Source organism: Anas platyrhynchos, chromosome 5 (genome assembly GCF_047663525.1).
Source record: "Anas platyrhynchos isolate ZD024472 breed Pekin duck chromosome 5, IASCAAS_PekinDuck_T2T, whole genome shotgun sequence".
NCBI lineage: Eukaryota > Metazoa > Chordata > Aves > Anseriformes > Anatidae > Anas > Anas platyrhynchos.
In genome coordinates this window covers 25,412,426-25,425,453 of record NC_092591.1, presented here as the reverse complement: position 1 = coordinate 25,425,453, position 13,028 = coordinate 25,412,426, and the positions used below count along the sequence as shown (strand labels likewise).

Below are 13,028 nucleotides of genomic sequence, written 5' to 3'. Positions count from 1 at the left end.
GAGTTTTACACGTGAAGTACTACTCATGCTGCATTCATTCATGGGGAGTGCTAATACACTTGCATAGCTTTTATATTCCCTTTAAAATGAAACAATATTTTGCATGAAATATTTCTATTTTAAAGCAAAAAAAAGAGTAATAAAATACAATACAATAAGTAACTCCATAATCAAATTTAAAAGTATATTTAATTTCATGGCTTTCAAATACCTAAGAGAGTAATTTTATTCCACACCTGACAAATATTTACAGTGACTATTTCAGTTACTCTTTGACTAATATTTTTCAAATTTCCCCAAACTAATTTTAACTTATTTTGAGTTGCATTATGTTTCTGATTTTCCATAAAGTTGTGTATGTTAGTGAGGAAATGTGAATCTTTTGTGGAGGAGTGTATCACTGCTTCAAAACTTGTCATGCACCTGAGCTAAAGAAAACAATCTTCCCTTGGGAAATGTTTCTAGAAGGTAATTTTGTTTCTTATATAGTATACCCTCCTAAATTAAGTTCTTTTGCTTAGGTTGGCCTGAGGCAAAACGTTTCAGGATATTTTAGGAGATCCTGGTGATCTAATTAAGCTTACAAAAATAACACTAACATTTATTCTTTATTTCCCTATCGATGAATTGTGTGGTGTTAACCTCTCCTTTAGAGCTCCATCCCCACTCTGTCATTGGCAACTGCACTGTTAGGCAGGACAAAGGATGGCTTAGTGCCATTCCCAAGGGTGCTGGGAGCTGGTGTCTAGTTCTGCCAGAGGCTGAGAAGATAGAGGAGCCTCCCTTTGTGGCAAATGCTACCAAAACCTAAGGACTTTTCATTAAGAAGAGGTGAATTCCATCAACACCACCAGCCATTTGCTTCTTGTTGCAGCAGCAAAGGCTGTGCATGATTCAGTAGCTCAAGACCTGTAAAGGTGCAAACAAGGAAGAGGGATTTACATCCATCAGGGCTTCATACAGAGGGGTTTTCAGCCCTTTGGTTTCCAGGGAGGGAAGTCAGGAACTGAGGTCCAGGAACTGAGAAGCTGGACTTCCTCATCTGCTGCCCAAGGGGGGAGTGTGCTGGGAGCTACGGCAGACTGGCAGGAGTCAAAATGCTTTGGGTCAACATCACTTGTGTGTGCATAATCTATATGCTGCAGAAGCTCCTGAGTTTGTTTTTTTCTTTGTTTATTTTTTTTCCTCTGAATGTGGAAATATGTCCACAACTGCAATAAAAGCTACCCAGAACTGCAAAAGCACTGTATGCTTCATACTTTTGTAGATTTATGGTGTTTTTATATACCTCTTGTTTTTATTTAATTCCTCTCAAGTGTTTGTATTGGTAAGTAATTTGAACCAGCATTGGAATGCCTTCTTCTTAAATAACTCATTATTTTGTTCATTTTTTTTTCCCCTTCTAAGATCCACTTCAAAACGCAATGTACCAAAAGGCAAAATATTTTGATGACCATCTTCTCAGTAAGAAGTAGTAATTTTAGCACTAATGTATTAAATAATAATAACAATTATGAAGGCAGTGTAGTGAGCTAAGTGAGCTTAGTTCCCATGGTTGTCTGTTACAGATGTGAATAATTCAAACGTAAGCATGAAAAGAAGTTGGGAGTTTGCAACTGTGACTGCTTGACTCTTGTTCGACAATACTAAGATTTCCTTTGTTTTGACATTCTTTAGGAAAAGGCTGGTTTTGCTGAAGTATATACCAGTTAAATGCTGTTGTGTTTTTTTTTTTTTTTTTTTTTTTTTTCTACAGGGCACCCATGCTAAATGGGAATGTTTATGTATTTCGTACATATGCTTATGAAATTAAGCATCTAGTCTTTTTTCTCTCTGGGAGGTACTTCTGCAAATCAGCAGTCCATATATGAAGAGTTAAGATGATATCATCTGTTGTTTAAGGTAAGGCTAAGGACAAACATTATTACTATTTTATAATAGATTCTTAATCCTTTGTTTTGTGAAATGTTGATGTCTTCATTAGTCTTAAAATATGTTGCATATTTATAGAAAGCCTGAAATATCAGTATGTGGACCTATCAATTTTAATTATGACTCATTAGAACGTCTAATTTTTTTTGCTTAAGGTGCACAAATGTACCATTGAATCTGTTTTTTAAGTTTTTTTTTTTTTTCACTTTAATGTCTGAATCCAAATTCATAAAGAGTTGGAAAAATGAGATGTCTGAGCTATAGGATTCACAGGGATTTTATATGAAGCCTATTTAATCAGGATAACACTGTTATTAATATTCATAAAGTCAGCTGGAACACAAATGACAGTCTATGGAGCCTAAAATTTTTTACTTGTGAATTTATTAAAAGCAGCTTAAAAAATTAATGGAATTTAAGTAAAGTTGACGAAAATGAAAATCTTATGTTAGCAGAAAAAAAAATCTTTATTAGAACTTTCTCTAAGACCATCTTGCATTGATATCTTTGACAGATTTCATTGGCACTTAAAGAAGAAAGATGCATGAATGGTCATTTAAAAGGATTTAAACACATTGGCACATTAATTTTTACATGAATAATAAGTAGTTTCCAAAAGCAATTAACTTACAGTGTACAAGATTTGAATAGAAAAATAGGACTGTGACATCAAAGGGCAAAGCAAATGTGCTGTACATTTTAAACTTTTAATAATATGACATCTTAAAGTAATTTATTTAATTTCCACAGTAGGTACAGTCACAGTGACGATATTTGTGTTCAACTTTGGTTTGTTTTGAAATACACAAAGATCAGGAACAAAGACGTATCTTGATGCCAAAGTTCTCTTGGTAAAGAACAATTTCATGTGCTAGCAATGATACATCCTTTTGAATAAAGCTTTTTTTACAGTCAATTTATGCATGTGGAAAATAGTCAGATACTGGTCCCAGCATACGATTCTTTCATGTGCTGGTGTGTGCTGCACTGGGAAGCATCTGTTATTTCTGTAGAGGACAAAATAGGTAGATCTGGGATTTCTTTAATTAGTGGGAAGATATTGGTTAATTTATATTCATATATGTAAGTGGTTCTGTACTTAAATATTTAGAGTGAATTTTACTTGACTATTGTTTATTATATTCATCAAATAAAGACTATTTCCCCCCCCCCTCGGTTTCTTTGCTTAATGTAGAAGTAGTAGTCTTAACAAACACTGATTAAATAAATAGATAGTGAATAAGGAAGTCAGTATTTAAAATTAATTCCAGATTTTGAGTTACAATTTCATCTTGTATTTTCAGTTTTGTTTAAGTCTACCAATATATTTTATTCTTCATCTTTATTTTGATTGTTAGATAGATTGATTATTAGCAGATTGTATTGAAATTAAATAAAAGCCTTGAAATAATTGTTTTGTTTTGTTTTGTTTTGTTTTGTTTTGATGATTCCTCCTGAGAAAACCTTCATGGTTGTGTCCAGCTGCCGATAGGTGTTGACTTGAAATTTAACACTGAATAATAGTTTGGTAAGTTTAGATTCCAAAAATATGTTACCTTTGAAACACCCACTGTAAAGCTATATCTTGAATAATACATAAATGTTGTACATAAGTTTGATACCCACTGCAGTGTTTTTGTATGTGTTCAGAACAACCAGTTTACTTAGTGTACGGAATATTTGGTCTTCTATTAACTAGCATTTTCTTTCTAATAATAGGGAAGGTATACTGCAAACCCTAGGGAGCTCCCCAAAGGTCTTTGTTCCACTTCGATAAAAAGGTTGCCTTAATTTGATATCAAAAGTATGTTTATTTTCTGTAAGTTTACATCAGAAAATACCTGTTAATTAACAGAACATATTTTCGCTAGAGTCTGAAATGAGTCTCGACTTCTTTCTCCAATTATCTATTTGATATGCTCTATTATTTCCAGGAGAGGGCAGCATTTTCCTACCTGAGGTACTTGAAAGAACATGCCCTGCTTAGACTGTCAATGTTTCTTGTAATTACTCCCAGTATATTTGTTGCTTGCTTATGAATTAACTTGCATTTATGGAACTAAATCATTCCAATCATTTAATTACACCTGAGGAGCTGAACTATAATTGCTTGCTTCCAACTAGGATCTGATATGGCTTGAGCAGTATTAATTTGGTGTTTACTTTTCTGAGTGCTAAAAGCATTAAAATGATTGTGCAATGGGATTACATTTTACTAATTGCTGGCATTCATTAGCTGGGTAAATGGCGAGGAAGAATGACTGTATATTGTGGAGGGATAAAATTATGGTTTTAAATAGTATATTACTAGGCACATTAAGGCCCTAAGACATGTTTTAAAATACTCCAGAGGTTATTAAATACCGTATTTTCTTCATGTCTTGCTATATGAATATCTTATTAAAATACTGCAATTATTATGAACCTTTTTGTGCAATATGTAGGGAAATGGCTTCATTGACAGAAACCTATTTCTTGATATTAATAACCTTCTATATTTTCAGCTAATCCAAAGGTAAATGAGGAACTTAGGAAAAGATTGCCAACTCCAGATCAACACAGTTACACAGAATTGAAAAAGAAGCATACAGCTTCATTTAAGGGACTTCTGTAAGGAACTTGGTGTTCTGCAATGAAGTGTTTTTTTTTTTTTGTTCTTGTTTTGTTTTGTTTTGTTTTAAGACCTAAGCACATCAAGTCAACATTTTCTTATAATGCCAATTTATAGGTAAAAACAAATATGAGCTAGATATGCATTTCTTGAATAAATGCTAGTCTCGAATTTTACGTATTTGCAGAAGTATTATATTTTTTATAATCTGAGAGATAAAAAAGAAAATATCTGCCTCTTTTGGTGTCATGTAGGAAAAAAAAATTGTCTCCTGCTTTATTAATTAAAAATACATGTCCTGGTGTAATGCACTTGAATTTTAAAATGTTTATGTAATGTGTTTTGGTTTAACTTCTACATTTATCAACACAGTGACAATTCTTTGGGTATTTTCATGGTCTGGTTATTGCATCTTCAAGGCATGTGCTGTATCTTTTTAATAAGTGTAGAAAAATTTTTGCAGGGAAGAAATACAAAATAAGCAAAATGATATAGTAAAAGTTGAAAAATTGTTCTTTGTATAATACATTTTAAAGGAGATGCCTTTGTAAGTAATAAAATTTCTGGTAAGCTTACTATATCAATAAGATTACTACTTTAAATTTTTTAAAGATTACTTCTTTAAATTTTTAACCTATAATAATATATATTTTTACATTTAAAATGTTACATAGTAAAACTAACATTTTACTGTAGGCTTATGTTTGAGTTTGAGGGTTGTCTTTTGAAGATCCTCAGTTACATGAAGTATTGCAACCATGTAATAAACTGTACAGTCTGAAGCAATATGTATGCAAATAGTAGGATGTGTTAAATTATTTATTTGTTTAGAAAAATGTTTGAGTACAGAGTTGGCATTGTCAAGGGCCACTTCATCTGTATTTAGCCAGGAAATTCAAGCAGGTGAAAGAATGTTTTAAAGTGAAGCATATACTACCATCTGTAATAATTACCAAAGTGAGCAGTCTCATTCCTTCGAGAGTGGACTATTCAGTGTGGTTTGTGCTGTGCTCAGCAGCATGTACTTCCAAGATCAGACTCTAGAACAAGAAGGCAAACTAATAAATTTTGCCATGAAGGCATTGCATGCTGTAGAAAGCTGAACTAAAGCGTAATGTAAACTAGATGTGTGAAGAAAATATCTTTTTACTGAGAAATACAATTTAACACTCTTTGTTAGAGTACACAGACTTTATTGTGTTATTATAAATATTTTTAAATCGTTTGTCTTGTAAATTTTCTGTCAAATGAAGGCAAAGTATAAGTGTGTTATAAAGTATTGTTTCAAGTTTATTTATCTAGAGTTTGCTTTATTTTAGCTCTGAAATGTTGGAGGAAAAACTGGAGTCAGTGCCAGATCAAACAAGTTCAGAAGAACAAATGGAGAACTCGTCAAAAGGTAAGGACTTTTAAGATATTTATAAGGAACCTCAGGTGTTGTACCAGTGCTAGGCAGTGACTGGAATGTATTTGTTCTTGCCGATATATAGCTGACTTTGGAAGAAAAGAAAAGGGGGGGAAAAAAAAAAAAATCGCTGCCTCTGAAAAGTATTTGGGTTAACAGGAGAGCAGCTACAAATGTGATTCTTTCTAGACCTCTATATATGTGCAGGCAAAGTAAGGAATGTAACATATCAGCTTTATTTTCTGGGTTATTGAAGCTGCTTTTGTACAATCCTGACAAGTTTTATTTAAGTTCTCAGCTAGTATACTACACTTACCCTATTTAAAATGTTGGAGAGTAAACAACAAATCTGAAGTCTCAAAGTAACTTTCTTTGCTATTCATACCTGGCCGAAGTATGATTGTCATCTACTAATATTAGTAATTTCTCACTATTACCTCAATCAAATGTAGTCAGTAAGGTAGGCTGTGAGGTTGAGAGGGTTAATGTGGAAGGAACGGCATTTATCCTTTCCATGGTTCATGGAACTTTAATCTTGATGTGGATAGATGCTTCTTTCTATATTTGGATGACCATATTGCTGTTCTCTTCTATGCTTCGTGAGAGAAACTTTTTCTAAAGTTTAGTCTGGGAGCATGTTACATGACTGACTTACTGAGAAAAGTGTTGGGAAGTGGCCTGTGTCTATGTAACAATGCGTAGGTTGAAGAAAGCACAGACACAGGAAGGAGACCTTCAGTACATCATAGAAGGGTGGATTTTCTCAGGAAGTAGCTATATGTAGATTGAAAGAAAAAAATGGAATAGTTGTGTCAACATCTAAAATGCCTCTTATATGTGAACCTGATTTGACTTTGTTTATTTCATTGGGGGAATTTTATGCTCTGTATTCTTTCTAAAACTGTAATAAATATCAAGTTTCTCATGAGGAGAGAAGGAATACTCCATTTTGGAGATAATGCATTTCTTAGTAATGTAAAGGAAGTCCTATCTATATTATATAGATAGGAATAAGTATAACGAACTACTTGTAGACCCTTTTTTATTCATGACATTTTGAGCTATTACTGACCTAAGTTAAAAATGTTTTTTAATCAAATACAATGAAAACAAAAATAGTTATGGTGTAATAACTTACTGGAGAACTGTATTCGGAAAATTTATATTTCAAATGTGTTATGGCTTAATCAGATTTAGTAATTTTAGACCTTTAGGGGTCAGCATACCCAAAGAATGGTTCAAAAGGTTAACTTTTCCAAAGTAGGCTGCAAGTGAATACCACGAACTGATTCTCTGTGAAATATTTTCTGTCCAATTGTAAGAAATGATGTTCTTTTGCAGTTTTCAGATACTTTAAAAATTGGGTAGTTACTGAGTTTCATGTGTTTTATTCTTCTGATGCAGTAAGTTAAAATTTTGTGCTATTTAGAAAGCTATCTCTTCCAAGCTACCATTTAATGTATTTGTGAATGTAATGCAAGTTGATGTATGAACATAGAAAAACTTTGAAGAAAATGTGTTATACTCTATTTTTGTGTGTGTCAGTCATTAGTAAGTCATAATTTCTTTATGCTTGTACTCTTAGGACAATAATAAAAAAAAAAGGATTATGAAATAAATCTTGTCATACTGGTTTGGTTAAGGATTTTATTTTGTAAACTTCTATTTGAGTGTTAACAAGTTATTTTTTCTTGTCATAAAGATGGCACCTCAATAAAATAACAGCAACAAAATATTCATTAGGTACCCTTGGTTCTATTACATTTTCTCATTGAACTACTATATCAAAGTAATTTTAATCTTCTGTTTAAATGTCTAAAGTTGAATTGTGTGTCCTTCTGTGTTCCACTTTCTTTATCTCTGATATCTTTCCTTTTTGCAGTGGGTACAGTACCATATCTAGCTGTTCTTACCTTATAACTTAGAAGGTAAAAAAGGTCCTTTTAGAAAAACATAATAATGACTTATTCAGTTTTTTTAATAACATAATGAGATCTTACAGATTATTTTATTTTGTAAAAAACAAGAACTCTAAAGCATGTCTGATATTAAGTTCAGCTGACTAGATGAAAATTCAGTCAAGCAATCAGAATTAAGAAAAAAAAAAGTACTGAAAAGTAGCAGGTTTATGGTGGTTGTGTGGAATAATATGTTACCTGTTAACAGGTGCTATAAAATAAAATGCTTGAAAGAAAGGCAGTGTTTAAGAAAAATATATCTGAAGTGTTTGAAAGTTGAGAATTTAGTTTTAATGTTCTGTATTGTTTGGAATGTTCTTGCATGGATTGAGTCTTTCTGTCTCTAGTCTGGTATATTAGGAAGGGGTAAGTACAAGGCTTATTATTTTAGGTTTGTATCTAATTTAAATGTACTGTTTATCTCCATAGGATCCAGTTTTTAATAGGGTAGTGACTTTTCTCATTTCTCTCTAAGAATACTTGAGGGAATATATTAGGAGTGTTGGCAGAAGGCCAGTGAAGGCTATAATTTCCAGATGAAAAATGTTCAGAATACAAGCTAGAAAGCATAGGACCATAGTCCATTATATAAATAAACATATATTAGCAAATAGGTGCATAGCTTTACATTTTGCAGGGCACTGCACCTGGACGGTGTTGTTACTTTTACATGGTTTACATGCATGACAAAACCGGCACAATCATTAATAGTGTGAAAACATAGGAGGGAACCTGAAATTGGGTGCTTTATGTATTTACACATATATTCAGGACTTGATAAGTCAATTTTACAAAAGAGCTAGCAGGACGGCGAAGTGGTGAGTGCAAATACTGAAGGTAAATTTGTGTCTCATGTGGCTCATACCATGTACTCGGTTTGAATGGGTGCAGGTATACTTGTTCTGTGTTATATTGTATTGAACTACTGTAATCTTTTGCCTTGGTCGTATTTCTGAGTGACCGTGATTTTTAAGGACAGGGTAGAAACTAGGTGGAGACTTTCAGTATAAAATACTGTTTGTTTTGTTTTGACAACAATGTTATAATTTTGCTGGCTCCAGAATGGAAAACATTGCATAATTATTATTTACATTTCCTAAAATGAGATAATTGATTATTTTTAAAGGGGCAGTGGTTTGCTTACTTTCAAAGACAATTGTTAGATGTTATTCCAATGCTTGAAAACTATATATATTATTTTAAATAACTACTTAAAGCACATAATGTATTGCGTGTCAATGAACCAGTTCCACCTGTAAGAATTTGATGTCAGCTTTTATATAAGTACAGATACTTTCACTGTAGCTTCTTGTCCTGCAAAACAATATTTTTGTGGCTTATAAAAATGCTTTAAAATTGCATGCCAGTAAACTTCAGTTCAGAGAAGGTTCTTGAAAGAACCACAGTAGTGTAGATTAGAATAAGATCGCAGAATCAGTTTGTGCAGGGAAGTTTGAAAAGTAAGTGTCTTATCCGGTGGTGAGCTGTTGTTTTCTAGTCCTGCACAACTGAGGAAAAACAGAGAAGGAGAACAGGTATGTAAACCTAATGAACTAGTTAGGTGTATATATAGCTGCTCAGACACAAGTGTATGCAATAAGCTTATGCATAGACAATAGTCTTCATTGCATTGTGTGTTTGTGTATGCATTTGTCTTGTGTGAGTGAATGGTGCTTGCTGTTTTGATTTGTCTTCCATGTAAGCTTTGCTTTCAGCATCAAACATACTCTGTGTAGCTGCCCATCTCCAAGTGGCAAGGGTGGTAACATGTTTCTCTGTCTAGTACTGGACGCAAACTAGAGGTCAAGAGAATAATATTCCTATGTATGACTCATGCAAGATCAATCACATTGGCTCATTAATAAACATTCATGTTGAACAACAGTAAGAATGAAAGATGAAGAAAACATCTTGCGTGGAGGAAGGGGGAATAGCATGTCACGACTTAAGAGCTAACAACAAATGAAAAATCATCAAATGCTATTTGATCTTTCTCATAAATCCTTTCATGTGTATAAATTCTCATGTCTCCTTTTTGCACCCCCTTTCATTTCTTATACATTTTGAATAGTTAAATACAATGCATTTGTGGCCAGTCTGCATGGAGAAACATTCCTCATGAGAAGCACTATGAAGTCTCAGGTATCTGCCTGACTCATTGGGGTGTTGTGATTTTGTTAGACCCTTTACAATACACTGAAAATGTGTAGTGCCTGATCTATGCTGAGTCCTGCAAGCACTAAAGATGGGGAGTGTGCATACTGAATCATTTAGTTCTTTAAAGTTTGAGTGCAGCTAAATTCAGAATGTTTTGAAACATGCTCCAGGAAGGAGCAGTGCTTATTCCCATAGTGATTGTTACGTGGTGCTCCAGAAGGACCTTTTAGAAGACCTAGCAAAAGTACAGAAATTTGGTTTTCTTCTTTATAAACCTTTGGTGCTTGTATTTTAACAGCTAGAATGAAGCTTAAGTTCAGAGTAACGTAGCAAAGGATTCCGTTAAAAAAAGCATGCTCTGGTTCTCCAGGGAATGCACTGGAGACTCTCATTTGAGAATTCACCTACAGCTTTAGTAGAGCTTTTACTTGAGGTAGAGCGTATGTGGGTAAGGCGTCTTCCTGGTACTTTATGCAGAGTGACATTTCTCTTAAGTCGGACACTTTAAATTACAGTACTTTTTTCTTAACTAATCCTAAAGCTGTAGTTTTCTGGGATTTTGTTCAGAATATTAAATTCAGAAAAGCCTTAGTTGTTTGTTTGTCGTAGGGGAGGTTGAGTACGTTTGGATAAGCGAATTTTCACTATAATTAATGGACATCAGGAAACATGACCCTGCCTAGATAAAAGGGAGTTCTGGATCATTAAGATTTAGATAATGGAAGGGGTTATATGTGAAAAGCAATTGTCTGAGATCACAATAGCAAAAGAAAAATGGGATAGAAAGGCTTACTTTGTTTTTAGTTGTTTTAGAAAACATAAACACCGCATGCTTAGTAAAACTCTAGCAGACACTATGTTTGGAAATTATGTAATAACTCCATATAGGCTGTAATGATATCCTGAAACCCTGTATTTAAACTAACCTGAATTACAATGAGAGATAAACAGAATATTTACCCATCCCTTATGAGCTGCTGCTGATATGTAAATTTATTCTTCTACTTTGCACAAATATACTTTTGAGCTACTGCTTAAACACTTCAAGGTCCTTAGCCAAACAGTTTTAATGATGCCTCCAATATTATGAAAGTGTGACATTTGATGAATGCCTTGTATAGTTGTGATATCGGGGAAAGTGTAAACAAAAAACGCACATCAAGTCATCGTGCAACACCTAGATAATTTATAATTTTACTGTTTATATCCATCTTGACATTTTTTATCTGCCAAAGGCAGGTTTCATTTGGAATCTTAATCTGAGATTTATTTGGTGGATCTGGAAATCATAGCTAGAGTTCCCACAGGAAATGGTCCATCTACCAACAGATTAAATGGCAGTCCTGCAGTTGTTAAGGGAGCTCTGCATTTAACACACATGCATACTCATTCAGTCAGCACTGTGGAGAAAAATTAAAGTAGTAACCCAGGTTTAGGAACAATGTAGCTAAAAAGTCCCATATTTGCTGAATGACAAAGGGTTATATAGCAGCATTTCATTTTATTATTCGTGCTTGAATTTCTTGTTTGCTTTGTTGAGTCTGCTGACGAATACTAATAAATGCCTGCAACAATCCAGACGAGAGATGCCTGGCAACAAAGCTATGCGGTGGACCTCCCTGATCTTCTCCAGTTCACAACCTGACCTTTTGAAAAATTGGCTGGGCTAAGCTGCAGAATTTGGGTGTAATGGTTATTGTTAACTCCAGCTTTAGGATTTATTAATTTGTGTGATCAAGACTTACCTATACTTCAAAGTTTCAAAAGACCAAACACAATCATCCATCCATTAGAACTAACATTGTGTTTCAGTGAATCCCACTTAGTATCTGCCTAGAGATTCTGCTATTTTGATGCATTCAGAATATAAAAATGCTTTTTCAAGTGTGAGACCAATCCAGTGAAAATCTGGTGTCTTCTCAGGGACTAATATTTTAAAATAACAATATGTTAATGAGTGGCAAATGGAGAGTGGAATGCCAAAGGAAATGTGATATTTACACATTAATAAATGCATCACGATTAACTGCAGTGACTACCCAAATAATGATTGGTCACATATTTTAAGGACTTAGAAGCATTTTTCTATTTTAAATATTCGCCAGTTTGTACACAATTGCTATTTAAATGTAAAATAGGAGAGCAAAAGACTTGGTAAGAGACAGATGAGGGAAACATCATTACTAAAATAATCAGAATCCTCAGAGAATTGTAAAAATTGCCTTTGCCAGAATAACTCCAACTGTTCTTAATCTCCCTCTCAATTTATTTCTTTATGAGGGGTGTTGCCAGGGTTCCACACAAGTACAGGTGAATAAAGAAGCATTCAAAGTAACACAGATGTACCCCTGCTTAAATTGCTAACACAGAATGAATTCACTGTTCTCTTTAGATTCCTTTAAGGAATTAAAAAAAAATGAACCATTAAGCTTCTGAGTTTTGTCTGTATTTTAGTTGACAAAAAGGTATTTTCAGGCCTTTGTGTGTGTGTGTGTGTGTGTGATTAGAGCAAGCTAATACAAAATATAATGTAGGTTATTTTTACTTCATTTGCAGAGACCTTTTTCAATAAAGTTCCAATGAGAATACATTGGGTTTCTTGACTGATTTTGGACTTCGTAAATGTTTAACTGTAGCCAATGATTGAGCATTTGAATTGCATTGTTTTGTTAATCTGACTGACTTCTAAAACAGTTTTAATTGTTAAAAAGTTTTCTGTATTAAAACCATAGTCAATGTAAAAACCAAAAACAAAAATAAAAAAACAAACACATTTCTTCTGACTACTATTGGAATTACAAGAAGTTTGTATATGCTGTATGCTGCACATCTGTCTTCTAATGTAGAAATACTACAGTCTGTCATGTGAATTAAGATCATTGTTATAAAGGAGCGCAGAAGGATACCAACCTAGCTATTTTAAATTCCTCTTAATCTTTTGGTTATATAAACACTACTTTATCAT

General features: G+C 33.5%; 1 protein-coding gene across 16 annotated transcripts in view; it reads left to right on the top strand.

The window, feature by feature from the left end:
* Positions 1–13,028, top strand: part of MIPOL1 (mirror-image polydactyly 1) — a 188,567-nt gene that overhangs the window by 27,775 nt on the left and 147,764 nt on the right. For 9 of the 16 annotated variants that reach the window (XR_011809604.1, XM_038179768.2, XM_072038467.1 and 6 more), the window contains 4 exons: positions 1,757–1,902; positions 3,392–3,460; positions 4,437–4,569; positions 5,863–5,942. Coding sequence is in view for 15 of the 16 variants with exons in the window: in XM_038179768.2 (XP_038035696.1) it covers positions 4,565–4,569; positions 5,863–5,942 (85 nt within the window). In the remaining variant the exon portion in view is untranslated. Of the gene's footprint in view, positions 1–1,756; positions 1,903–2,682; positions 3,461–4,436; positions 4,570–5,862; positions 5,943–13,028 lie in introns of all 16 variants that reach the window. The other 7 variants (XM_072038468.1, XM_072038473.1, XM_072038469.1 and 4 more) reach the window with 7 other exon arrangements.